This window comes from Squalius cephalus (genome assembly GCF_949319135.1).
Source record: "Squalius cephalus genome assembly, chromosome: 10".
Taxonomy (NCBI): Eukaryota; Metazoa; Chordata; class Actinopteri; order Cypriniformes; family Leuciscidae; genus Squalius; species Squalius cephalus.
This window is the reverse complement of record NC_137131.1, coordinates 11,016,034-11,043,021: the sequence shown is the minus strand read 5'-3', so window position 1 is coordinate 11,043,021 and position 26,988 is coordinate 11,016,034. Positions and strand designations below refer to the sequence as shown.

At 37.6% G+C, this 26,988-nt stretch overlaps 2 protein-coding genes across 3 annotated transcripts in view; one reads left to right on the top strand and one right to left on the bottom strand.

Annotated features, from left to right (window-relative positions):
* Positions 1 to 22,347, bottom strand: part of scn8ab (sodium channel, voltage gated, type VIII, alpha subunit b) — a 52,461-nt gene extending 30,114 nt beyond the window's left edge. Inside the window, exons 1-11 of one of the 2 annotated variants that reach the window (XM_079884946.1) lie at positions 22,240 to 22,347; positions 17,104 to 17,441; positions 11,639 to 11,771; positions 10,918 to 11,005; positions 8,759 to 8,887; positions 6,231 to 6,322; positions 1,751 to 1,972; positions 1,437 to 1,500; positions 1,082 to 1,223; positions 423 to 629; positions 45 to 317 (exon numbers count right to left, since the gene is read on the bottom strand). In XM_079884946.1, coding sequence (XP_079741072.1) covers positions 45 to 317; positions 423 to 629; positions 1,082 to 1,223; positions 1,437 to 1,500; positions 1,751 to 1,972; positions 6,231 to 6,322; positions 8,759 to 8,887; positions 10,918 to 11,005; positions 11,639 to 11,771; positions 17,104 to 17,385 — 1,632 coding nt within the window. In that variant the 5' untranslated portion in view covers positions 17,386 to 17,441; positions 22,240 to 22,347. Of the gene's footprint in view, positions 1 to 44; positions 318 to 422; positions 630 to 1,081; positions 1,224 to 1,436; positions 1,501 to 1,750; positions 1,973 to 6,230; positions 6,323 to 6,566; positions 6,659 to 8,758; positions 8,888 to 10,917; positions 11,006 to 11,638; positions 11,772 to 17,103; positions 17,442 to 22,239 lie in introns of those variants that run through there. The other variant, XM_079884945.1, reaches the window with a different exon arrangement.
* Positions 22,348 to 24,203: 1,856 nt separating this feature from the next.
* LOC307166394 (thiol S-methyltransferase TMT1A-like) lies at positions 24,204 to 26,865 on the top strand. Its single transcript, XM_079884716.1, has 3 exons — positions 24,204 to 24,781; positions 25,135 to 25,220; positions 26,422 to 26,865. The coding sequence occupies exons 1-3, from the start codon at positions 24,287 to 24,289 to the stop codon at positions 26,567 to 26,569; spliced, it is 729 nt and encodes a 242-aa protein (XP_079740842.1). The 5' UTR covers positions 24,204 to 24,286; the 3' UTR covers positions 26,570 to 26,865.
* The last annotated feature ends 123 nt before the right edge of the window (positions 26,866 to 26,988 follow it).

The window sequence follows — 26,988 nt, the reverse complement described above, 5'->3', positions numbered from 1 at the left end:
CTGTGTGTTTATGTGGGCTTCTGTGGAAATAACCCCGCTCTCACCTGGTTCATGATTGAGGCCTTCCGCCCAAGCCTGTTGTCTCTGAAACGGAAGCGGCTCCTCTTGCTGTCTTCAGATTCGGACTTGACCACCTTCTCGCTGTCACCCTTCTCCTCCTGTTCTTTCTTCCACTTTTTCTTTCTGTTCCTTCGCTCCTTGGCGCTCTTAGAGCTCAGCTTGGACACCTCAGAGGAACTGCGGGAGAGATGCCCTCCCCCATCGTCCTCTACGGCATCTTCAGATACTGTACCGGCCGAGGTTGCCATGGCATTGGCCTAGTGATGAGGGGCAAATGGACAAGAATGAGAACAAATAGTGAGAAATGAAAAAGAACAAAAAAGCACAGGGTTATATGTTAAATGCATGTATTTGTGTTCTACCTGTGCATCCTCCTGTTGTTTCTTCAGCTGTTCCAGCATAGCTTTGAACTCAGCCTCCTTCTGTTCTGCCTCCTCCATTGTGGCCTGGTTCTGTTCTTCATAAGCCATGGCCACCACAGCCAGGATCAGATTCACCAGGTAGAACGAGCCCACGAAGATCACAAGTACGAAAAAGATCATGTACGTCTTCCCCGCGGCTCGCAGAGTCTAAGAGAAAGAAGGGCATAGCTCCCATAACAGTATTTGAATATGTGTTTGAGTATTGTAGCATCATACCATACTACTTTCTGCAGGATGCAGTATGTTCACTGTGTGCTTTATCAGAGGCTTGTACAGGTGGCCTGATCCACCCCTAAAATCTGATTGGCCACCCGAAACTTCTACACTAAGATTGGCTATCTACCTCAGTGGGCAGACCTTGAATAAAACTTGACATAACTATTTTGGTTTAAATAGGAGTGGGAAGAAGTGTTAAGGTTTGACAGTTATTCTATTAACTTTACTTTGGCTGTTTCTAAATAAAAAAAAACCCATTTAGTTAGCATCTAACTAGCTAGTGAGTAAAAACTGGAAGTAATATAAAAAAAATGTACAAAAAATGTGATTTTGGACACTATTTTCAATATTAAACATGCAACTTAGTAAAAGTGAATGCACACCAGTTGGTACAGATTCTCCCAGAAGTCTTGTGTCATGAGTCGGAAGAGAGCAAGAAAAGCCCAACCAAAGGAGTCAAAGCTAGTGTAGCCGTAGTTTGGGTTGCGTCCAGCCTTCATGCAAGAATAGCCCTCCGGACACCGCCTACACAAACACACACGCACACAGACACACACACACACATACTATACCACAAATATTTCTGTGCTTTTGTCTTTAACGGATCATACCATGAAGTGAATCAAGTGTGCTATTATTTGGAAATAAATATTTTACATATTTTACAATTTTGATTTAAATAACATTAAACAATTTTTGCTAATTTAGTAGTGTGTATGTTATGTGTATGCTTTTCACCCTGAATCTGAGCTGTTTCCACATAGCAGCGCATCCAGCATGCCTGGCAGGAAGTAGAAATTTGCTGAAACAAGAAGAGATACTTGTAAAACGTGAAAACCATGCCTGAAATCACCAGAAATCCATCTACTGATTTTTTTGTGTTTTTTTAAAGGCAATTTATAGTTCTTTTTATTTCTTATGAAAATGGTGTATAAACGTTTTGTAGAAAGACAATCAAACTTATTGAAAAAATATAAAAAAGCTGAGAGCAGCACTGATTGACGCTACTGCATGAGCAACTACCCTAAGTAGTCAGAGCTTTATCTACTTACTGTCATTCATGATGTATTCATCAAAGTCAAAGCCTTTGCTCCCATTGGCCAGGTAGGATTCAGTTGAATTGACTGGCCAGATGACACACTTTTGCCGAAGATTACCCATAAACAGCTGTAGACCGATGAGGGCAAATACACTCAGACAGAACACTGTCAGAATCATCACATCTGACAGCTTCTTCACTGACTGGATCAGAGCACCCACAATGGTTTTCAGCCCTGTGAGAAGATGAGGAGACAAACGCAACAAGGAATATACAGTCTGCCGCAAACGCTTTTTTGTGATAATGCTCATATCTCCGCAAGAACACACACTTGTACACACACTCTTAACCATTAAAAAAAATCTTATAAGAGCACACACACACCACACACAGAATATTTACAGGTATAATACATATTCTACACTTGTATACTGTTACTGGAACAGATAGAAATATACATAAATGCACAAATTCTTTCATACAATTTGTGATCTAAATTTCTCCTATGTCTCACAATATAAATTTACATTTTATGCTGTTTTCACTGATAAAATATTTAATAGAATCATTCACCTATTTAACACACACTTCTTTTCAAAAGTTTGGGGTCTGTAAGAGTTTTTGAAATAGGTCTCTAATGTCACCAAGGCTGCATCCAGGGCCATCGCCAGTGGGGTGAAAGGTCCAACCAAAAAAAAAGATATCTAAAGTATTTATTAATTATTCAGTCAGTGACCAACATCAGATGGTCCCAATAAAATTGTAAGTCCCACCCCAGCTCGTGAACAGAACCAATCATAGTTGAGGCGGCAGCTGCCTGAAGTTAACGATGAACTTGGTGGAAGAGCAGGAGACTAACTGACTGAAAAATCAGGGTGCCAGAAACGCCATGAAAAGAAGGAGAAGGAGGCCAGGAGAGTTGTAATCCTGGTCGATCAAGATGTTCTTAAAGACAGGTTGTATTGTTATTTCGCTTGGAATAAGAAAACTACCATCTACAGCCTGCCGGGTACTGTCACTTTCATTATCGGTGCGCACCACAATCGACCGAATGATTACGTGGTCAAAATTCCTGTCTTTTTACACTATTGTAAATACAGTTAAAAAATTGACACGAGTCACGGCGCATTGCATTATGCACCTGACCTGCCGGCTGATGGTGTATTTACTACATCAAGAAAACACGAATACAACACACTGCACTTGGATGAATACATTTATTAGCTTTATTTAATAATATTACCAGTTGCATATTATCCTTATAAAAAATAAGGCAATAAATTATTTTATTTTTTAAATTGGACTGCATTCTTGTCAATTTCTAAATGTTTACTTTTTGATTTATGAATTATATCAGACTGATGGGAAAAAACATTTTGCTGTTACTTTTTTAAAATTGGTTTTATTATTATTTAACAATTTCTTGCTTTTTGTTCGTTTTATTAGTTGTAAGTTTTATATAAACCTTTAACTTTTAAAATAAAGGCCCACATCAATATTTTTTCAAGGGGCCCCGAATCCTCTAGCTACGGCCCTGGCTGCATCTATTTAATAAAAATGTATTAAAGCAGTAATTTGGTGACATATTATTACAAATTTAAAATAACAGTTTTCTGTTTTAATATATTTTAAAATGTTATTTATTCCTGTGGTGGCAGAGTTGAATTTTCAGTGTCACATGATCCTTCAAAAAATCATTCTAATATGCTGATTTTCCACTCAAGAAATATTTCTTATTGTTATCCTCAATGTTGAAAACAGCTGTGCTTATTCATATTTTTGTGGAAACCGTAATTCATATTTTTCAGGATTCTTTGATGAATAGTAAATTCAAAAGAACAGCATTTATTTGAAAAAGAAACTGTTTGCATAAGTCTTTGTCACTTTTGATAATTTAATGCATCCTTGCTGAATAGTCTGTCCTTTCTCATTTCATTTTCTTAAAAATAAATTAAATAAATACACCTTACTGTGCCCCAAATTTTTGAACGGCAGTGGTGTTAAGTTAACATATATGAATAAGAAAAACAATTCTTCAGATCAAATATCCAAGCAATAACACTATAACCTACTTGGTTTCCTTAACTTTCTTTCACACACACACACACACACTCATATTGTAAGAAATAATAGTGTGGTTTGTTCGTATAAAACCATGATTTACATTGAACAGGCAGTTTAAAGAGTCTCCTGTCTCCTCACGGCAGATGCACACAAACTGTGTCTATCTCCATTAATAGAAATACGTACATTTTGCTATCAGTTAACCATTTGAATTTATGTATAACACACTGATTTATAATTTGAATTACTATTATACTATAAATCATACCAGTTCATTTGAAAAAAAAAAAATCTTTACTCATTTTTGGTCTGCCAAAAGAAGTCTGATAATTTTTGGCTAAGATAAGTATTAGTATCCTCAATAAGTCACATGACTTTAATGATGTATCATTCATGTTTCAAAAACCATGTGATAAGATTTGTGTGCTAAACTTTTGAGCACAAAAAGAAAGTTGATACCATTTATTTGCTTTTTAATGCCATAAATTGCCTTCTGTGTAGGAGCTCGGGCTTTCAAATGAAGTAGTAGCCAATATAATGAACAGGATTCTGTGGAGACTAATGGTAAAAAGATTTCCAAAAAGTGCACATTTCATAGGCACTTTACTAAGGACAGTTTGTGTGGAGACCTTGAAGAGACACGAGGAACACTCTTTAAACACACATACAATATTCAACACATATCAGCAAAATGGACACTGCTTGAAAAGAGCGGCGCCATACAAACAGTATGCAGAGAGCCAACACAGAGAGAGGAAGAGGAGAGGACAGGCAAGGGGAGGAAGGGCATGCAGGTCATTTAAACGCCAAGGCTGAAGGCAGCAACATCATCATCTTTGCTTTATCACCATGGTGTCAATGTCTGTTTAACCAATCATTCTTTTCCAGAGAATGTGTAACCCCGTCTTCATTTCTCAGCTAATCTCTTAGCTAAGAGAAACCAGGTTAATAAAGAAGTCATTCTCAATTCTAAATACTCACATGTGGGGTCTACAACAATGTGAGTGTGTTTAACGTAGCTGAGTGTGATTGTGTGAGGAAAGCTAGTGAGTTAACTTAGCTAGTCCTGATCTTTCGCCTTCCTGCAACAATACGTGCATACAAACAATTCTTCTTACATCTTCTGATGTCTCTGTTTTACTTTCCACTCCGAGTTCTTCGAAATAAGAATAGGGAGGGAGTTACAAAACAGTAATTTTACCAAAAAAATCAGGTAAAAAATATATAAATCTACATGTGTGTAAAGGATGCAGAAATTTGAGTAAAGCCACTTGTTAAAAAATACAAAAAACAGAATAAAAGAAAGACAAACTAAAAAAGCAGGTGTCTTCGAAAGCATCATGCAGCAGAAATGTGTCAAACTAGGCTTGGCAGTCTCAGTGAGTACGCTACCCATAAACCATTGCTTCATGACACATCACATCAGCTTCTTTTGAACAAACTCTGATGAGATGTTCATCAAAAGACAGACTAGGATGAAATGCACATATAAATGTTGCTATGTTTTTACGATGTCCTAAGGTTGAGTTTTACGTTGTCCGCTTAGGGTCCTGTAACTAAAACTCAACACAACAAAGAAAAGACATCTGGCCTATGCTGTTTTAAACTCTGAGGCTGGACGTTTTAAATATAGAACATAGGGCAGCAATCTTTTCCTTTTACACAGTTTTGTTATTTTTTAACATGGGTTGGTTGAGTAATAAGAACTGCATTCTGTGTCTACATATACTAAACTAGAGTACTACTGCATAATAGGAAATGTGATCTCCCAACTGGAAAATCCAGTTAAAAGCTTAAAGTGGTTTGAAACATGATACCTGGTTTCCAAACTGGCCATCAATTGGTCCGAGAGTTTTAAACTGATTTGGTCGGCCATCTTGGACCAACAACAAACCAGCCTGACCACCTTTAACCAACAGGGCCTTTGAAGAAAGCTGGTATACCAAGTCAGTCAGGTCCCCACCATCTGTTAGCCCACCTAAACCAGTTACCATGTTCCAAAACACAGCTATGACCTTAAAGTGGATTTTCCAGCAGGGCAAGATGCATATTTCAGGTATTCCCACTACTTTTCATCATAACAGCTAACATTTATAACATAAATGCAGTTTTTGATCAATAAAGACCTTTTATTCCCAGATTACTGGAGGGGCATGTGATTTTTCTGCCATCACTGATTCGACTGCAGACTGCAAAGCCTATCAAAAATGTATCACTACCATTTTTGATCGTTTGGGTATTAAAACATAAATTGAACATAAATCAAAGAATTCTTCCTGCAGCATCCTCTCGAAAAAGTACAGCAAGTCAAGTAAAAAAAAACAAAAAACTATAAAAATAATAACAGTAGTAGTAATACTGGTAATAATAATAATAGTTTGCATCGGCGTGGGAAGCAGCTCAGCCTTCGTGTTTAAACGCGTTCTCACCTGGTATGACAGAAATAGTTTTGAGAGCTCGTAGAACCCTGAAGGTTCTCAGGGCTGACACATTCCCGAGGTCCACAAACTCTGTTACATATCTGCAACAAGGGAGGATCACACACAGAACAAACACCATGACACAACACACACACACAACACCACAACACGTACGACACACCACTACCACCAGCACCACCACTGAACTGGGAGGAAGACATCACGCAAAGCCTGTCTAACGGGAGAAGAGAGAGAAACGAGCGGAGGAGGAAGAAAGAGACAGGAGTGTGAAAAGAGAGACAGCGAGCGGCGCCCTCTGTTGGCCCTGATTGATGCTGGACTTACCTGGGATCACAGCAACAGTTTTCAAAGCCCTCAGCACCCTGAATGTGCGCAGAGCTGACACATTGCCTAGGTTTACAAACTCTGTAACATACCTGCAGAATGGATCGCAACAAAGTTACCAGAGAGAGAAGAGGGTGAGAGGATGGAGAGGAGAAGAGATACAGGATGAAAAAGCAGTGAAGGAAGATGATGATTCACAAGATAAATTAAGTATAGTAAAAATATATCACATAAAAACAATGTTCCAGGTTCCATGCTTCATCTCAGAATTACTGTAATTACAAGTTTTAGACTGGAAAAAAACATTCGCATTTTCGTTGAACTTGTAATTGCAGGTCCAAAACTCTGAACTCTGACTTGTCGTGCAAAAACAAATTGAAAAAATAAGATTTTGAACATTTTTGAAAGAAGCCTCTTATGCTTACCAAGGCTGCATTTATTTGATAAAAAAATATTGTGAAAACTGTAATATTGTGAAATATTGTTACAATTTAAAATAACTGCTTTTTATTTTAATATACTTTAAGATGTAATGTATTCCTGTGACGAAAGCTGAATTTTCAGCATCATTACTCCAGTCTTCAGTGTCACATGATCCTTCAGAAATCATTCTAATAAGCTGATTTGGTGCCCACAGAAATATTAAGCAGCAAAAACTGTTTTCAACATTGATAATAATAAGAACAAATATTAACAATTTAGCACCAATATTAACTGATGATCATTTAAAACATATTGAAATAGAAAATGGTTATTTTATATTATTTCAGAATTTTATTGTTTTTACTGTATATTAATCAAACAAATGAAACCTTGGTCTGCAAAACAGAAAAAAAAAAATCAATTATTCCATATAGAGGTGGATTAATGTAACGATTTGCAATGCCACACATGGATCCATGGCATTATGAGCATTGCCTTAGAAACCAATTATTTCTGAAGACAAGGACTTGAATGGCTCCAATTACAATCTTAGTCGCTGTCTTGTAATTACAGTAATTTCAACACAATGTGATCCCAGCGTAAGAATTTAAATCTTGTGGCATTTATTCCAGTGTAATACCTTGCCCATAGACTTGTAATAGCATTACTCTATTTTTCCTGTTTTTACAAATTGAAGTTGAAATTATTTTCTGTGGTAACTGACAGCATTTCGCAGATACTGTCCATAGAGCTTTCCTTCTATTGAACCCGGAACATTTCTTTACTGTCAAAGTAATAACAATCAAACATGAACAATATTCGGATTCTCACAACATGCCATATAGAATTCATGATACATTTTATACCTGGAAAACAAAAACACGTTTAAATCTTGTTTAAAAATAGTTATTTCACCATATTCTCAATTTCAGAATTTAACTTTTTAGGAGCAAGGGTTGTCTTTATAAGATGAAAATGGCTGCCCTCCAGAGAAATGGATGAATGCAGATAGGGACAGAAAAGGAGCGATGAACAGACGAATCAAAGTTCAGAAAGAAAGAGAGTGTTATGACACACAGTATATATGTACACACATACACAGAGGTATGAGCACAGACATTGTCATCTTTGAGCTTTGAACACCCATCTACCACCTATGAGAGGCAGGACAAAAGAGCCTCTGTCTCTCTCACGTAAGACCACAGACACACACACACTCTTTTGTGCAAGCATGACATCAAGGCTCAAAAGTCATCTTATAACCTAAATAAAGGTCATGGTATCGATTAATCATTCAATTTCAAACTGTTCTCACACCTCTACTGTGCAAAACTATCATTGTCAGACTGTCAGAATGTTCATGCTTTTTAATACTCAAATAATTTGCATGTTATTGAAATCTTTTAGATGTTTAAGTTGGTCTAAAACTGGTCTAAAGCTTGCCTTTTTGGGACATGGATGCAAGTGAGAAAGTTCCAGAAAAAGTGCAGAGCCCATTTCAAATCGCTGCAAATAGTAGGCTATAAGGATGGAACGCTAAAGCTGTTATTTAATTTTTTTCGGTTTATTTATTTTATGATTTATTTTCTAATAATTTTACTAAATAATATCACCATATTCCTTGAATGCAGGATCCACTATAGTCTAAAAGTCAATGCTGCACACAAGAGTGTTATGCCCCTGTAATCATTGCATGTAAAAACAGATTTTAAGTGCAACATTATGGAAATGTTTCATTAATGTTTGAATTACAAAAGGATTATACTTACGCCATAGAGATGACCATGAAATCCAGCCAGTTCCAGGGGTCTCTGAGGAAGGTGAAGCCATCTATACAGAAACCTCGAGCCACAATTTTTGTGAGTGACTCGAAAGTGTAGATTCCTGTGAAGGTGTACCTGACAGAGTGCAATAAAATGAATGCATATAAATAAATCGCATGCTTAGATTCTTTTTTTTTTTTTTTTTATTGATACTTTTCGTTATTAAATAAAATATGGGTTTGTTTATAATTAATATTTCTCCCTCCCTCACTGACCTTCACTACGCAGTGCATCATGGTATCTGCTACAGCACAGAGGGCACATGTGATGCTGCCTTAGAATTGAACCTTTTAGTGTCTCAGGAGGCAGTATAATTAAGAAGATGTCCTATAATGCTGTTTTTATAGGCAGCTTATTAGGTTTTGGAACCAAGCTTACTATTGGTTAAGAACTCCCACAAAACTCCATCACCCCCAGTTACCCCAAAAATAGACCCAGCAATTTTTAGGACTGGCCAAATTTCCAAGTGGAGCTCACACTGTCTTCAGCATTTTCTTCCTCCTAGCCAGCCATTAGCCTGTCACTCGGCTAACAATTTAAGCTCAGCTTTACAAGCACTCACACTGGAGTGGTTACTGGTTCAGTTTAAATATATGATCTTTGAACTTCTAACCGTTTTTGCTATAACAATGTTATTATTAAATAACATGAATAACTCTGCGCATGAATCATAAATAATATTACAGTCACATTTGATGAGGAACATTTGCATAGAATAGAACAAAACCGAATAGAACTGAATAGAATAGAATAGAATAGAATAGAATAGAATAGAATAGAATAGAATAGGGATGTGCACAAGTACTCCAGTACCTGACAGCGGCGTTCGATCATGAAAAAGTCTTCTTGAAATCAAAATGAACCCTATTTACTTTGTTAGCGCACATTACTAGTCTTGTGGTGACCGATTCATCAGTGTAAATTAATACACAGAAAAAAATTGTTTGTCGTGGTAATCTTTAATCAAAATTTGCTTCCGCTCTGGAATGGCGTTCCTTCTCTGATGATGTCAGTTTGACGGCATGGGTTGAAAATCCTTAACCATTCCCCTCCAACCGTCAGTCTGCTATGAGCGAAGGATGGAGAGGAGGCGCGCTAAAATAAAACCCCGCCCTCTAGTCAATATTCCGTCTCACTTGGAAAAATGTCAACACTGAAATAAAGTCGGTTGCAAATATATATTATATATAAAAATATATATTTCATTTTTTTCTGATTGGAGCATTTTGGGCAGTACCTGAGGTCTGCTAGGTTAGCATTAGGACACCAGGCAGTCCAGACTGGTGAAATAAAGTCTAATAAAGTACAAAAGTTTATTAACCAGTTAGCAAAGCCTTTCAGTTTACCGGTGTTCATTAACTCTTCAGCGTCAGCTCAAACAGCAATACCCAACATTATTGACTATGACTGGGTTATTTGAGACAGTCATACTCCTTTTAGATGTTTCTTTTTCAAAAACACTGATGATTTTATTAATAATCCAGCAGTGTTATTTTTTTCTCATATGTTTTCAACAGAAAGCCTGTTTTTTCATTAAAATGGTTTCTCGTCATGTCTTCAAAAACACGCAGGCAAAGAAAGTAGATGAAAATACAATTAAGTGCAAGATGTGCAGCGCTAATCTGCCATATACTGTATATGTATATACTGTATTATAATCGAACACGAAATAATGTTGTGAATTCTTTGTACTTTAGTTGCGCTTAAGAGCGCATCTGCAATGGGAATAAGACTTTCTGGCTAGTTCACTTGCATTTGCGTCCTTTTTATGCAGATAGATGTTTCTTTTTTTTAAAACATTGATGCATTATTGATAAAGTAGTGTTATTTTTCTAGTCATATTTTCATAGACATATTTTCAGGTCATATTTTTATTTGTCAACATTAATTTTCATGACAGTGTTTTAATTTAAATATTTTTATTATCGCCATGACGGACACGCCCCTGCCCCGCACACCCCCCACCCCCTGAGTACTCGTTTTTTGAGACCTATCAGAACTCGAAATGAAAAATTGACAAAAATGCCCATCCCTAGAATAGAATAGAATAGAATAGAATAGAATAGAATAGAATAGAATAGAATAGAATAGAATAGAATACTTACTCTACTTGTTTGGACCATTCTGGAGGATTGCTGAATGTCATGAAGACACAATTTGTCAAAATTGTACACATGATGATCATGCTGAAAACTGTAAGAAGTAGTTAAGGAAATTCTACGGTGATGTCATAAATATTGATTAGATATCATAACTGTGAAGGAAAAAGGGACATCAATACAAAATCCGAATAATTTCATGATGTTATGTAGCAAACTCTGGGGTCAGAGATCAATTGTTGGTTGAAGACATAGGCAGTTCCTCCTATGAGGAAGTAGTATGCTGTTAACCTCCATATAATTAATGGCCTTTAAAATCTGTCTGTATCACAGCACTATGAGCTTTCATTCTTAACTCTCATTCGCAGACCATTTGAATTCTGCACAGAATACTATATTTTAAAGCGATATGGAGGAGATTAGGAGGAGAAACGGTTAGAGATTACGAGGAAACTGCTGCTTTACCGAACTCTGGCCGAGCAGTGATATAAACTCAATGCTATTGGCTAGTTTTAAAAAGGGGAGGAGCTGTTCGCCCCCTGTCTTGTTTCAGTGGAAATTATGTCAACACATTGAATAATGCTGTGTGCTTCAAGTCATTTCAGTGGGCCTTTAAGTGAAATAGTTTAAGTGAAAAACCATTTACTGTGATACAGAGGGTGTAACTGATGAAACCTATAAATCCAATAAAGCACAATCATAATAACATGGACAATGTTTGGAGCACTGAAAAAAGGATATGAGTGTATCAAAATTTTAATTGCTATTTGCCTGAATAGGTTAAAAGGACTAATGATATATAACGAGGGCGTGGCACTGAACCGGAAGATAGTTTTTCCTTTGTTTAGAACTATAAAGGTCTGGAGAGAAAAAGAGGAAGGGGAGAAAAAGAGAGGAAAATATGTTAGCTATATATATCTGTCATTATGGTGAGACAGCACAGTCATTCACAAAAAAAATTACCAAGATGAGAAATTGCAATAAGCAACATACTGTTTATGACAGGTTAACATGACAAGAACTTTGACTTTATCCAAAAATTACAGCTGCATTCAAAATAAACTTGCAAAATGTATACAATATCTTAATACACCCACATAACATTTTCTCAAAAAATAAAATAAAATAAAAATCACATTCATTCTGAATTACATTCAGGTCAAAGACCATTTCTAAATCAAGCCTATTAAAACCCAAATAGGGATTTATTTACACGAACTGAGCTAAAACAACCGCAGTGAGCTCTGGCAAAGAAATGGACCTCTTACAGGAACTCAAACTGTAATACTAACGCTAATGCTAACCGCTAACACTGCGATCCATCAGAAGCAGAAGTGCTGACTCCAGATAGTGTGTGTGGGACAGGGAAAAAGAGAGGGAGGGGGAGGGAAGAAAGGAAGGAGGGTGGGTCAAAAGCCCTGCAAAGCTCCTTTTATCCTACATAATGTAAGAAAAAGAGACAAGAGAACCTTCATCCAAATCCTCATCACTGAAACCACTGGAATCCAGGTCATTTCAAGTGCACACACACATATACAGACTTAATGTCAAAGAAGTAAAATTGTGTGTTTACATAAAATGTTTATAAATTCATTTATTTATTATATTTAGTTATTATTATTCAGTTTTTTTTATATTTAATTGCATTAAAAAAATTCTTTGCCAATGGGGTAATATATATTTATTTATACTTAGATATATTGTTAGAAAAGTCTTAATATCTTATGTAATTTTAATTATATATATTATTAAAGTCTTAATACCTTTTGCATTTTTTTCTTCAAATAAATTTCTCTTGTTTTAAGGATGTTTCGAAATTTTTTATTGGAAAACAAGACAAAATACTAATTAAGACAATATTTCTTTAAGCCTGTGATACACACATAGAATAGTCTTTTTTATGTCACACAAAACACCACTAAAGTCACACATGTTGGGTTCCATGTTTTATGGGGACATTACATAGACATAATGATTTTTATACTGTACAAACTATATATTCTATCCCCTAACCCTAAATCTACCCATCACAGAAAACCAAAAAAATATTGGATACTGCCATTTTTGTTGGGACATTTCATCCTCATAACTTAGGGTATACCTGAACACCACACACACACACACACACAGTGTCGAGCGGATGAGAATCTTCCTGGAATCTAATTAGATTAAAAATAGACATCTGTCTGAAGGAGGACAAAATGAACGCCCTAACCTCAGAGTGTCCCTATCTCTCCCTATTTCTCCATCTCCTTTCATTCACTGTACTTGTCTGTGTGTCTGTCTGTGCATTTAATCATGTCAAATACCACTTAACAAAAGTACTGCTTAACAAAATCATAATTTAAAAGATATAGCGTATGTCAGAGAGAAAACGCTGTGTCGTCCTTCTGAAGACAGCTGTCATTTTGAGGCACAGGATCCCAAAGACTGTCACACTAGCAAAAGCTGCGAACCGCCCAGAAGGCTCCATGTGTTACTGAATACTGAGCACTGGTTTCCCCAGAGTCTCTCTCTCACACACACATACACACACTGCGACAGACTGTGGGCTTCCTCCGCTGGCGGGAGCTCCCACTCTCACAATGCTGCACTCTTCACTGAGGACATAGATGCAGCTCTCAATATCCTGGCCTAAAAATGCAAAAGACGTTTTTTTTTATCTTTCTAAATCTTCATATTTATGAGCATCATGTTTATCACGATGTTAAAATTAGTGTGACAAACACATGATTTTTCCATCTTAATTTCACAGCAAGTGTCATCAGGCCACAACAGTTCTATCCAAATAATCCATGATCATAACACTAGTATAGTGCCAACTGTGACTTCAACCCTTTGTCCTTGTGTCTATAAAAGACCAGAGATTTTGCAAGATCACACTTTTGCAGATGATAATGTGGATACATATGAGCGAAACTAAAACATGCTACGAAAACACGAAGCTCAAAGTTCACGTACATGTGATCACACCCTTATGTCAACACCTGCATACACACAATGCAGCCTATTGGTCTTTCCTTCTGACAGCCTAAGTGATATGCTGCAAAGCTACTGAAAATTTCATCATCTACAGAGAAGAGAGCCAGAGAGACATGAAGATGTGGACAAGAGCTGAGGGAACTGCTGCGGGGGAGGTGGATGAGGGAGGGAGACAGAGAGAGAGAGAGAGAGAGAGAGAGAGGGAGAAGGGGTGGAGGGGTTCAATAGTGGAAAAAACTGGATATAGCATCACTGTTGCACTTAACTCCAAGTACATCCGATCTACTCAACGTCACTGAATGCATTTACTGTAAAGACTCAAATGACCAACACCCCCATCCAAATGCTAACTAACACTTCTCAATCTTTTTTTAACACTTTCCAGATGCACCAAAATCTATCTATCTATCTATCTATCTATCTATCTATCTATCTATCTATCTATCTATCTATCTATCTATCTATCTATCTATCTATCTATCTATCCATCCAGAGAGTGAAAGTTGGTATAATGGTATAACTGATAATATTCTCAGTATTGCCAAAGGCAGTTAATAAAGAAATATAAGAAATCAAGAAAAAAAAATTAAAGGAAAGAGGTAAAGATAAAAAGTAATAAAATTAAATAAAATAGGGTAATAATATAGATACAAAATATGGTCTAAACAAATATAACCATAGTAATAATAAACAATCCATTAAATTTAAATGTACTTATCTAAAATAAATAAATAAATAAATAAATAATAATAAAATGAAACACAAAATAAAATAGGGTAATAATACAGATACAAAATATGGTATAAAAAATATAATCACTCATCTTACAAATAATAAAAGTAACTCCTTATCATTAAAATAAAATAAATTGCAGAAGAATATAGATTTAAAACATGCTATGAACAAGATATAATCAATCACCAAAGTCATAAATCATCCATTAAAGTATCTCTCTATTAAAATCTGAAATATCTCTTTTATTAACTTCCGTTTCCAAAGGTCAAAGCCTCACACAGAGCTGGTGCAATAACAGCCATTAGAAAACTGCATCCCATATCTCTCAATCACATACAAACAAACACACATGAGTACAGGGCTTTCTGTAGGTTTATACGCCCATGCCATTCTGAATGGCTTTTTCACCCCACTTCTCAAGGGACCAGTAGAACTGCAACTCTGCACTTCTTCCTTGCATTCCTCTCATCTCTTTATTCACTTTAACCCTTCCCCACAATGCACGAGTGTACCACAGCTGCTGCAGTTATAACCCCCTCACACAAAAACATACCACTGCCAAGAGGGAGAGGAGGAGGGAGGGCCGAAAAGGGGATGTAATATGGATGGAGCATGCTGGGAACAATGCACATTATCTCTATTAATGGGAGGTGGATATAGGTACAGTGTTCAACAGATGATGAAAAGGCAGACAAGACCAATTCTTTTTCCTCAACTAATTTTCTATCTTAAAAAAATCTCCTCAACTCCCACTATATAGCACATGGTACACTGTGCTCACTTATGTAACACGCACCTCTAGTGTGCCAACAAGGAGGTGCTGATGTGGTCGCACCGCTCAAGCCACAGAAAAAAATAACTTTTAAGCCATCTCATAGTAAATACATAAATATCAAAGTATCTTAGTCGAAGACTAAAAAAAAAATCCACCAACAATTACAGTAAAAAATAAATAAATAAATAATTCCCACTCTGTCTGTTGATATGGAATAGGAAAAATGTATACAATATTTGTATATAATATTTGTACATATCAATCATTGCCTAAAATTCAAGATTCATATTGTACATTCTGACACTGGAAGATTTACCAAACAGAATCAGTGTGCATTAGTTAATAACTATGCATTCTATGCCATTTTCATATTCATATGCCATTCTGTTTAGTTCTGTTTCGTTTCACTGTGTTTCGGTTTCGTTTTCAGTCAGTGCTATGTTCCCGTTTTTCCTGTGTACTGTTTTCCTGGTTAGTTTCCTTGATTGTTAATCACTTCCACACACCTTTTTCTGTTCAGTTGAGTATCTCTCTACATGTATTTAAACCCTGAGTTTCCTTCAGTTCTGCGTTTGGTCTCGTTGGTGTTATTTGTGTAGTGGTTGTACCGTACGTAATCTCCTAGTTATTCTCCTGTGTGTTTACCTTGGGTTTTTGTTTAACAAAAGACTATTGTGAACTCTCCATTGACGTGCGCTTTGTTAAAGCCACCCCACCACCCCCCACCCCCCCACCCCCACCCCGACACGTGTTAATCAAATTTTTATTGCCAATGTGTGAAGAGCTTGAAACGGAACCTAAAAAACGAGATCTTCCTCGATTTCCTATGTTGTCTATGAAAGCCTGTTTTTATGTGAAGGGTTCAGGACGTTTTTGCCGGGAAAATCAAAAGGATGTGGCGGTTCATGCTCCTGAGAGCCTCTCTTTCGTTCAATGACACATGAAATGAATGCTTATACAATGTTCAGGATAATGCCGAAACAGCCATTCTTTAATGTAAATGTGTCATACAAAGAAAAGAGATTAAGGGGACATGATGCCAGTGAAATGCAGAGCTGGTGCAAACATATCCACATCGCTATGATGCTTTCTTAACTGTTGTTTTTCTCACCGAGTTTATTTTGCACAGCACATATTTATCTAAACATCACTCTCAGTCTCAGCAGCGTGGGCGGCGTCAGGATGTTCGTTCACAGTATATTGCTGCAAAGATTTTTTTCTTCCAAGCAAAAAAAGAAAAAGGAACTATGCCATGAGTTCACACTGAATCACATTCGGTCTCTTGTACGTTACGTATGTGCGAGCAATAAGTTGCTGGCTGCAATTCATTCTACATATAGCATCTTTAACTACCGGTACATGCATTTTAACCCAAACTACTGAAAAGAAAATTATATTTTGAACTGTCAGCTGTCAACTTATCAAATCAATCTTACTAACCATATTTTTAGTTTAGTTTTGTTTTTAGAAATCATTGTTCTTATTTGTTACTATCTCATCTTATCTGTTCATTCATCCTAATACACAAAGTGTGTAACATTAGTCTCCTTGATTCATCTCCAAACCTTCCCACCACCAATCTTGTTCTACCAAATGCTGGAGAGCGAAGCGCCCTGAACACTTCTTACTTCACCATAATGAGGGTAACTGTATTCCACCTGCATGGAGGATGAGTTTTAACAGGCTCAAAGTTCACTCACTTTCTGGTTCATATAGAAGGGGTCTATGTCCTCCAAGGGAACAGCCAACATTTTGGAGGGGACGTCCCCGTAAATAAAGGGCACGCTCTTCCCCGCTTCCAGGTCAGTGTTGGGCTTCGGTTTGTTGTCATCATCGTCATCACGGTGACTGCTGTCAGATCTGGGCTTAACAGGCTTCTTTTTCTTCTCCTCAGCGATGCGCTTCTCGATGTTGGCCAAAGACTCTGGGGTGAACTTCTTGAAGCTATCGGGGCCTGGAGGTGCAAGCAGCTGCGCAGCCATATTGTCATCCTGCAGCAGAGTCCTTTTTATTTAGAAGCCATTCAGGACAGCCAGCTCTAGGAAAAGGAAGGGAGAGGGAGGCACCCAGACAGATGCAGAAAGGGAACAACGAGGAAAGAAAAATAACAGAAATTAAAATTCAGAGTTCAAAGTCGTAAAAGTTAAACAAAGCACATGATCACACACACGAACAAAACAAGTGTAAAACATTTCTATTTTTCAAGAATATTTGTGTGTGTGTGTGTGTGTGTGTGTGTGTGTGTGTGTGTGTGTGTTTGCGAATAATCCATTGATTTCAGTGGCCTGTGTTATTGGTCATCCTCTTTTGCAGCTCTCCCTCTTGCTCTTTTTCTCACTCTTATACTCACACACACAAACACACACACATTCATTACATCCATTAAGAAATAGATGACCAAGCAGAATAATACCAAATGCGCTGCAGCACTGGAGGCTCAACCTGTATGTGTGTGTGCATGAGAGAGAGAGAGTGAGAGACAGAGAACAAGAGAGACTGTACATTAGAGGCTAAGGTCATAACTGCATTACTGCCCTTATCAACCTTCTGTGATGACCTGGATTATATAACTAATATTCCAGTCCATGATGTCATCAAGCCTGTTCCAAACAACATCATATTAAATATGCTATCAATTCAAACATATTTAATCTGCCCCTTATGGATTTATTATGTAATAATGTCGTTCAGATGGAAATCTCCACATTTAATCAGGTGTTTGTGGATCACATATCACAAACTCTCCACTCATTACTTATTTTATTACTAAGGTAAAACATTAGACACACTATGCAGACTTAACACTTTCTGGCTGTTGTGGTTTTTCATCTCAGATAATAGAAAACTGAGAATTCTGTGCAAGATTTTATCTCATTATGCAAATGTTTGCTTTAGTCCGTAATCTCATTTGCAGGATGTTTGGCTGCTCAAGAGAGTGCAGTCTTAACAAATTCAAAGACAACATTAATGTCAAGTCAAATTTGTCATGTCACATTTGTGATGTATTATGTTCTTACAGGAACTATTTCACCTGATACAGTATCTTACTTCATTTCTATTGCAAAGATGCATTTGTGTATCCGTGTGCTGGCTTTTAGTGACTTGACAATGAATCTCCAGCACAGGATCCAGTTTCTGAGTGAAATTCCTAAATAATACAGAAAAAAACAGCACTGTAAAGTTTTGTGGCACAATATGTGTCTGTCAATAAAGATTGTCATAAAAACACTTATTTTTTATGTTTTTAATGTATTTTAAATTATAATTTCTTCTTGTAATGTCAATTTCAGCAGCTATTACTCAAGTCTTCAGTGTTACATGATCTCAGAAATCATTCTAATATGCTGATTTGGTGCAAGTAGCATTCAGGTTATCAGTCACTGAAATCCCATATCGGCTGACTTTGGTTTTAAACACAGTTGCAACAAAAACAATGTTGCACATCAAACTCTTTACTCCAATCAAACAAAATCACTTGCACTCGTGAAATTCTGTAGAATTTGCCCACTAAACTTGCTTTAGCAGTTCTATTGCAGGTTAACAAATTTACTTCCCCGGTGGAGCTTTGTTGGAGAATCCAATTCAAAGAGATTTATCACAAATGTGCAGGAAAATCTCCAAATGACATAAGTACTACTTAGTCACACTCTCCTGTGTTCCAGGTGTGTGTCGCAGTGTCAGTCCCAGCCTAGTCCCTCAGGCTCCACAAAACTGGGCTATTCCTTTTCCAGAATGTCCTTTTACATGCATTTTGTACTGCAAAGCTGACTTGCATTTATGGTCCTTTCTAGGACATTTAACCTTTTCTAGTACTAAATTAATAAGACAAGCAAAAATAAGAAAAACATGTATGAGAGAAGCTTTGTTGAAATGCACATAATACTGCCATAATGCCCTCTTCACCTGATTAATGTAGCCGCATGTTTGCACACCATCATCTCCATACATCCACAAATCTTTACTAATGTAAGTGCTGTATGATGTGCTGAAAGCTTATGACAGTACAGAAATCAAGCAAAGCAGTGTCATACAGACATCGCATTCCTTCATTCACTTTTAAATATATTAAACCCAACAGCCAACGTCAACGATTGTCTTATCACTTGTCTTTTCGTGGGATTGTTTTATATGTCCAATGCTGAATCCCTGTTCTCTATATCCTTAATGACACAGTCTGTTAATTATTTATACACCAAAAACTGATTCAGTTAAGTCAGCACGGGCCAAATCAATAGTAAAGTGCCCATGGTCACGTGGCATTGCTCTTTATGATGGGCGACTTTATCATCATTAAAACACAACGCTTCCTGTTCGACTATGGCAAGTCATTTGAACATTTATTCATTTAAAATAGAATTATTTATCTAGCATTTATTTTTTTCAATTATTCAATATTCATTAGATTCTAGTACTTGTTCGTTAATAGGCAAGACAGTCCATATACTGGTACTTATTTCTTTGCTACTTCTTGGTTCAGAAATCAAGTATTTACTTCCATCTAGCCTATGTATTCCTATTATTGCTGGTACCAGATTTACTATTCATTAGGAAGTAGAACTTATTTCTTAGTTACAAGAAACAATAGAATAACTACTAGTTAATAATAAATAGTTAATAGCAAAATTGTATAAGATACTAGGCCTAGTCACAATTGGACCACTCAATCATAATTATAATTAAAAAAACAAAACTATTATTAGAAACATAAAAATAGATACAAGTTAATGAATAATTATTAAAACAGCTTGCCATATATGCTTTAGGTACAGCAACAAAGTAATTTTTTTTTTTTTTTAAAGAACAGTTTAGACAAAAGAAACGATATGCGTTTTAAGTTACACGCTGGTTGTGTCCAACCTCCAAGTCTCCTTCCTGGGATAGTGTAGAGACGCCTCAGCTCAAGGTGATACATCAGATAGACAGGCCCTGACAATACACACAATGACCTTAACAAAACTCCTGCATTTTCTTCCCTATAGACTACGCTGTTCTGCCAGCACTGGTTACAGAAAAATTATGCTATTTAAATGGTACGCCCTCCACTTTCCGATTGCTCCAAGTTAAACACCTACACATTAAAACCAAAATAACCGATGCCATTCGACAGGTTATAGGCTACTTACGTGCCTTCAAGCAAAGTCATTGCCTACTCTCATATCTGGTAAAATGTAGGCTACGTTCCGGTACAAGCGCAAAGGTATTCCTTATCAGGCGAGAATAAGTGTCGTCTGTTTTTAGGAAGCCAACACAAATCCACTGCCGTCGAATGCAGGTTCTCCGCGGCGCTGTCCGTTCAGCACCGCTCAGCGCGAGCTCACGCTTGTCCTCTAGGTTAGGTGATGGAGGGGAGGGGGGGATCACAGATGCTGCCTCAAGCCATGATGAAACATCCCGACTAAAGCGACTTTTCCGTATTTGATGTCCTTAACTAAATGATATGGAAAGTGAATGTTCGGCCTCTGGCACTGTACATCGAGGGGAGGGGAGCAGCACAGCTGTCACGAGGACGAACCTATCGGCCTATCCCGTGTGGAGAATAAAAGCCTTTTATATTTCAACACACATAAACACCGATATGCCCTTGCTTGATTAAATGTATCTCATATTTTACCTTCGTAGCCTAATATCTGTTTGCTTACACCAAAAGTAACATGCAGCTTAGTCAGGTGAACGGTCTTTGCCATTTTAAAGCAAATATAGCCTAATTTACAAAGCATATGCGATCGCAAAAACAATTCAATTGATTCATACTTCCGCCCATTTTGGCCCCTCACACATGTCTTATGCAATTTCTCCTCCTAACAAGCTTTGCGCGTCTGAAGGCGCTACATGTTATGGGATTCACAGATTAGTATGCTCAAGTTTGTTTGCGGTAATTATGGCATGTGGACGTACACGCGTGGGCCCCACTCTCTCGGCTGAAATACTGCAGTGGAGCTGAAGGGAGCTCGTGCAAAGGCACGAGCCAGCGAATCAATCTGTGAAACATCTAAATCTCAAAGCCACTGACGTCTCAGACAGTCGTGCCTGCAATGTTTTACACGTCTCGAGTTTCTATCTCACTAGATTCCGATTTCATTCTCATCTGAACACTTCAAGAACATTTGGGACTCCTGTCCGCTTCAGCACCACACCCGTGCAGTCAGACCGTCCTCTCTGTGATTTAACCCGCAACCGCGCAAACGGTCGGGCACAGCGTGCCGCTAACGCTTTAGGGAGGAGTGAGTGAGAAAACAAGGGTGGTAGTCGCTGTTTTTAACGGCAAAAACGGAAACACACCGATTCTAGAGAGTCCAGCCCAATGAAGTATGGCGAGGGTGACTCGAAGGGAGGGGGAATGCAGGCGCAGGGGGACTAAAAACTGCCACATTAGTGATTTTGACATGTTACGTTGCAAAATGCTGTCATATATGTCATCGGAATGCTGAATACTGCGTCTTGCGTCAGTCTGTCCGCACAATATTCCTCTGCAATAAAGTTTGCTGCGGTCTTACTTGCCTGTCCCATGGTATGCGTATGTTCTACATTTCGACACAGACTAATGTTATGTTTCCAGCGCCAGGCCAACACCCTAATTTACCTCAGTCAGACTTTTTCCCTTTGCATTGCCTCTATTTGACCAGCACTATAGCTGTTAAGTAGTGCCCGGCGTGTTAATTGGCGTTTCCCTGTGTTTCCTGCAGCAAGCCTATCCACATATGTGAGCAGAAAAGATGCTGAGCGCGAGAGACCGCTCTGCGGCAGATGAGTCCAGGTATGAGACACGCTCAGAAAGGGCAATAAACACCTGAAAAAAGCACGACACTTGGGCTGTCGACAAGAGAAAGTCTACTTACTTTTTCCGCATTAAGAGCGATCCATGTAGATCTTGCGTGCCTAAGGATGTTTAAAAGACCCAGGAGAAACTGCGGATGTCGCCATATTGTTGCCGCTATCTTCCTTCCCAGTGCGTACGGCTAGCCTGCATAATTGATGACTCTCAGCAAATTGTTAGGGAGCGTCTACAAGTACCCTACTTCCGACTTCCGTACTGACGGGGGGAACGCTGCAACGTAAGCGAAACAGCGCTAAAAGGGGATATCAATCACAATGATGCGAGTCTAATTATATTTACCACTTCTCCGTAAAATTCATCTAATCTCCTAATTTCCGTCTCAACAATTGTCAAATTGTTTCAAATGGAATTGTTCAAATGGAATTCACACAGTTAAATAATAAAATTAAAATAAACTAATTTTATTTTAAAGAATACAAGACTTGAATGGCCCACCTATTTTGCACAGTAGGCTACGAACAATTTTAATTTATGTTTTTTTTTTTTTTTTAAAGAAGTTCTATAGAGCATTGAACAAGACACACAATATGCATTTATGGAAGTAAGCATCTCATCATATGGCACTGTGGAACTGATGAATCAGAGAGAAGAGAAAATGCTTGACTTTCAAATTAAATAGTGATATTTCTACTTTGGCATACACAAGTCACATTTCAATATCTTCACAATGGTTACCTGGCTGGAACAATTCTGATTTACGCAACATATAAAATGTGTTCCAATGACAAAATGTCACTTAAAATGTACATTCTGATTTTAAATGTAAAGACAAACAGAGATTTCAAGGAAAACTTCTGGGGAACTTCTGGACACAAAATAGTATGCGTTAGGAAAACTAGTCCAGGTTTCATCGGGAGCTTTGGTGTTTTGAGAATAGGCTGTGCATAATGCTAAGAATAAGCATTGTTTGTATTTGTGGGGTTGGTTCAAGCTCTCTGGCAGTGTGGTTGTGGAAGCAGGTACTACGTGGTCAAGGGTTGCTGGCAATACTTAATCTTCCTCTAATCCTGTTAGGAAGTGAAAGGAAACAACAGCTTTAGACTTTCAGCTTACCTCCAACTCCCCCTTCTGGGCCACCTGAGCATCTTTTCTAGTCCTCACTGATGAGCCCCAAGTGGATGAAGCCTTGCTGTGCAATGCACCACCAGCCAAGTCTGTGTTTGGTCACTGTCCTTGGTTCTGAAGCCCCACTTTGTGTGTGAGACAAAAGGGACATAAAGGCATCTTAGCATAGATTAATAGAACACATTTTAAGGTGCTTGTGATGCAAATATTTTAAGACTGTAGTCCTCCAAGTATTACAGTGTCTTAAGATATTACTGTAACCTAATCTCAAGTAAGAAATCCCTGAATCCTAATCTGTCACCATGGAGGATCTTAGGGATAAGTGAATTTGACAGGAGGATAGATAGATAGATAGATAGATAGATAGATAGATAGATAGATAGATAGATAGATAGATAGATAGATAGATAGATAGATAGATAGATAGATAGATAGATGCACTCAGTATTTCTTATGATGGATATTGTCTGCTTTATTGTTCTGGCTAATATGGTACTTGTCTTAGACTTATACCGACACAGTGATGTGGATGAAGCATCTTCTAAAATCAAGTTAAAGTGTCTGGTAATACGATGGATAACAAGATAAACTGCCAGATCATCTGGTCATGTGACCTCAATACTGGCCCTTAATGAGATGACCAATCCACGTAGAATTAGCTTTTATTTGGTAAAAATCTTTTGGTTGAGGTTTCATTTCTTATTTGTGTACATGCTTTTAAACATATTTCTCAAAATTACTATTCATTTCTTTCAGTGTTAAAACTTTTAGTGATGAAAAAATACTAAAACCACACTACGCGTAAAAGAGGATCCACTGCGATTATTTATACACGGGCGCCATCTGGCGACAGGCTGGAGAACTACCCTGACTGGAGTAGCCTACATTACATGCGTCGAAGACCCTGATTGGTCAGTTGTCACAAGGTGCGCGCAGCTACTCCCCTCTTGTCTGTAAATTGTAACTCACGTTTGTTGTTAAAAATGACGGTGTTTATGAACGCTTGCGCTTTTTTATTTAAAGTCCTTACTCTACCGCTGCACGTTGCGGAGCTGATTGGACTTTTGTCTTTCTACAAACGTGTGTTTCCTCTAATCGTCTATAAAATGTCGTTATCGTACAATGTCAAAATGAACGAGAAGAAAAGGGAACTATTTCGAAACCTGTCCAAATTCTACCCCACTAAAGGCTCTCTGCGCATCTTGGAAGTGGGCTGCGGATCCGGAGCGAACTTCGAGCACTATCCGACGGGCTGCAGGATCACATGCATCGACCCCAACCCGCATTTCCAAAACTACCTGGAGAAAAGTATGGCGAAAAACGACCACCTCGTATATGACAGCTTCATAGTGGCGTCGGGGGAGAATCTACAGGCGGTGGAGGAAAACTCAGTGGATGTTGTGGTGTGCACACTGGTTCTGTGTTCTGTCAAAGATACGCCGAAAGTTCTGCAAGAAGCAAAGAGAGTTCTAAGGCCTGTAAGTTTACGACAGTCCGCGCTCAGGTGGAACTTTGATCTCATCTCATTTGGTATTGTCACATTTCATAAATTGTCATCTTATCACTCACAATCCATCAAGGGGTACTTAAAGATTACAATAATTACATCTGAGATGAAAGGTAACAGCATTACGTAACCACATGTAGATCGCCGTTTGCAGTAATCCCATTAGAAACAACTGTTTGTTTTAGGGCAAATGTCACCATACAGAGTAGTAGACAACTGTTTTCGAGCTTTTAAATACTAGACCCTTGTAAACTAAACACCTTGTCTTCGAATACACAATTCTGGGTTGAGTAAAATAAATACTGTACTTTTTTTGTATTTCAGGGAGGAGCATTTTTCTTCCTTGAACATGTGGTGTCTGACCCCTCGACCTGGACTTACTTTTTTCAACATGTTCTTCAGCCATTATGGTAATAATAATGAGAAGAAAAAATATATAAAATCAATCACCATTATATTTTACTTATGGTTGCCATGGACTATTGTCTTATGGTCTCCAATTAATTTAAATAACTTTTATAAGTTAAGTTATTCATCTCAAGCTAGAGTACATAGGCCTATGTAAAATAAGGGGGACATTGGTATAGTGGCAAATGGATGCATTCTAATTGAAATGACATATTTTGTGAATGTAAAAGCTAAAAGACTATGTTGGAGCTTTGAAAAACGTGGGGTTGGTAAAATTCCTGCATAAATATATCAAAAATATATATTCACTCTAGGGTGACCACCAGTCCCGAAATTGTGAGCTTTGTCCCGCAAGATGTAATCAGTGTCCAGCATTTCAATTATGTCTGTATTATTTTATTTCTTTCCTGAAATTACAATAGGACAATATATGAATACTAAAATACAATAATATAATACAAAAAAAATGTGATTGGTGTTTAAAAATCCATTTGCGCAGTCGTCATGTTGTTGCTAAAGCGGGAAAATAACCAACGCATTCTAAGAGGGTGATTTTTCTGCTGATGACGTCTGCCTGGATGAAGCAAAGGAGCTATGTGGACCTCATCAAAAGTCATTAAATAGGACAACAAAAACATACAAATTCAAGATGCACTGAATCTGTTAAAAATGCATTTATTGTTTGCATAGTCTAATAAAGTAGTCACTACTTAAGAATTTATTTTAGTATAAAATGTGATTTTTACCTGCAGTACTAGCCCGTTATTCAGTTCATTATATTTAGTAGTCTAAATAGGTCCAGTACAGTCAATTACATTGTATCAAACAAACCTGAGCAAATTGATTGCCAGTCATAGAGCCAGTCACAATTAATTAAGCTTATTGACGATTTAAAACATTATCATCCAACGTGATGGGAAACGGGCATTCCAACTAATGTTAATCTGTATTTACAATTTATCTCACACACGTGTCCCGCATAATCACATGTACTGTCCTGCAACAGAGCAATAACCAGGCGGTCACCCTAATTCACTCTCCCGCTGCTTATCACCTACACATAACTGGAGGTCATGGGTTTATTTGGAGAGGGGGAGGATTGGTTTGATTATAAAACCAGAATGTATCCATTTACAATACTGGTAACAAAGCATATGACCACAATAGAATAGGAAAGTCTATAACTACTTGTGTGTTTGTCAGGTACTATTTTGGCGATGGCTGTGAGACAACCCGTGCTACTTGGAAGGACATTGAGGCAGCTGGCTTCTCTGACCTGGAGCTACGCCACATCCAACCTCCTCTGTTTTTTATGATCAGACCACACATTGCTGGTTATGCCATCAAATAAGTATAAATTTTGCCACAAAAGAAGAATCTTCTAAAGGTTTTATCAAGCATGTTTCTTTCAGTAAGCATTTTTCTTTCATTTCACCGTCTACTTTTAAATGTGTTTGTATGAAAGAGCATTTTGTAATAAACCATAAAATGGAATGTTTTGGTTCAACTTGCAAAAACTTCATCTCAAAACATTGTATATTTTATATGACTGTACCTTGTTGCATGGGTATAATGTCTGTAAAACACATCACTATCAAGATGGTACAAAAATAGAGGCAGGTAAAACAATAAAATACTTTAATCTATAAAAACAGACTCTATGAGGTTAATGCAGGCCAGCTTTTGTGAGATTGTGATTTATGCATAAGAGCCATACAGCCATCTAGTGGTTAGGAGGAATGTGTGTCATACACTCATACAAAACTAACT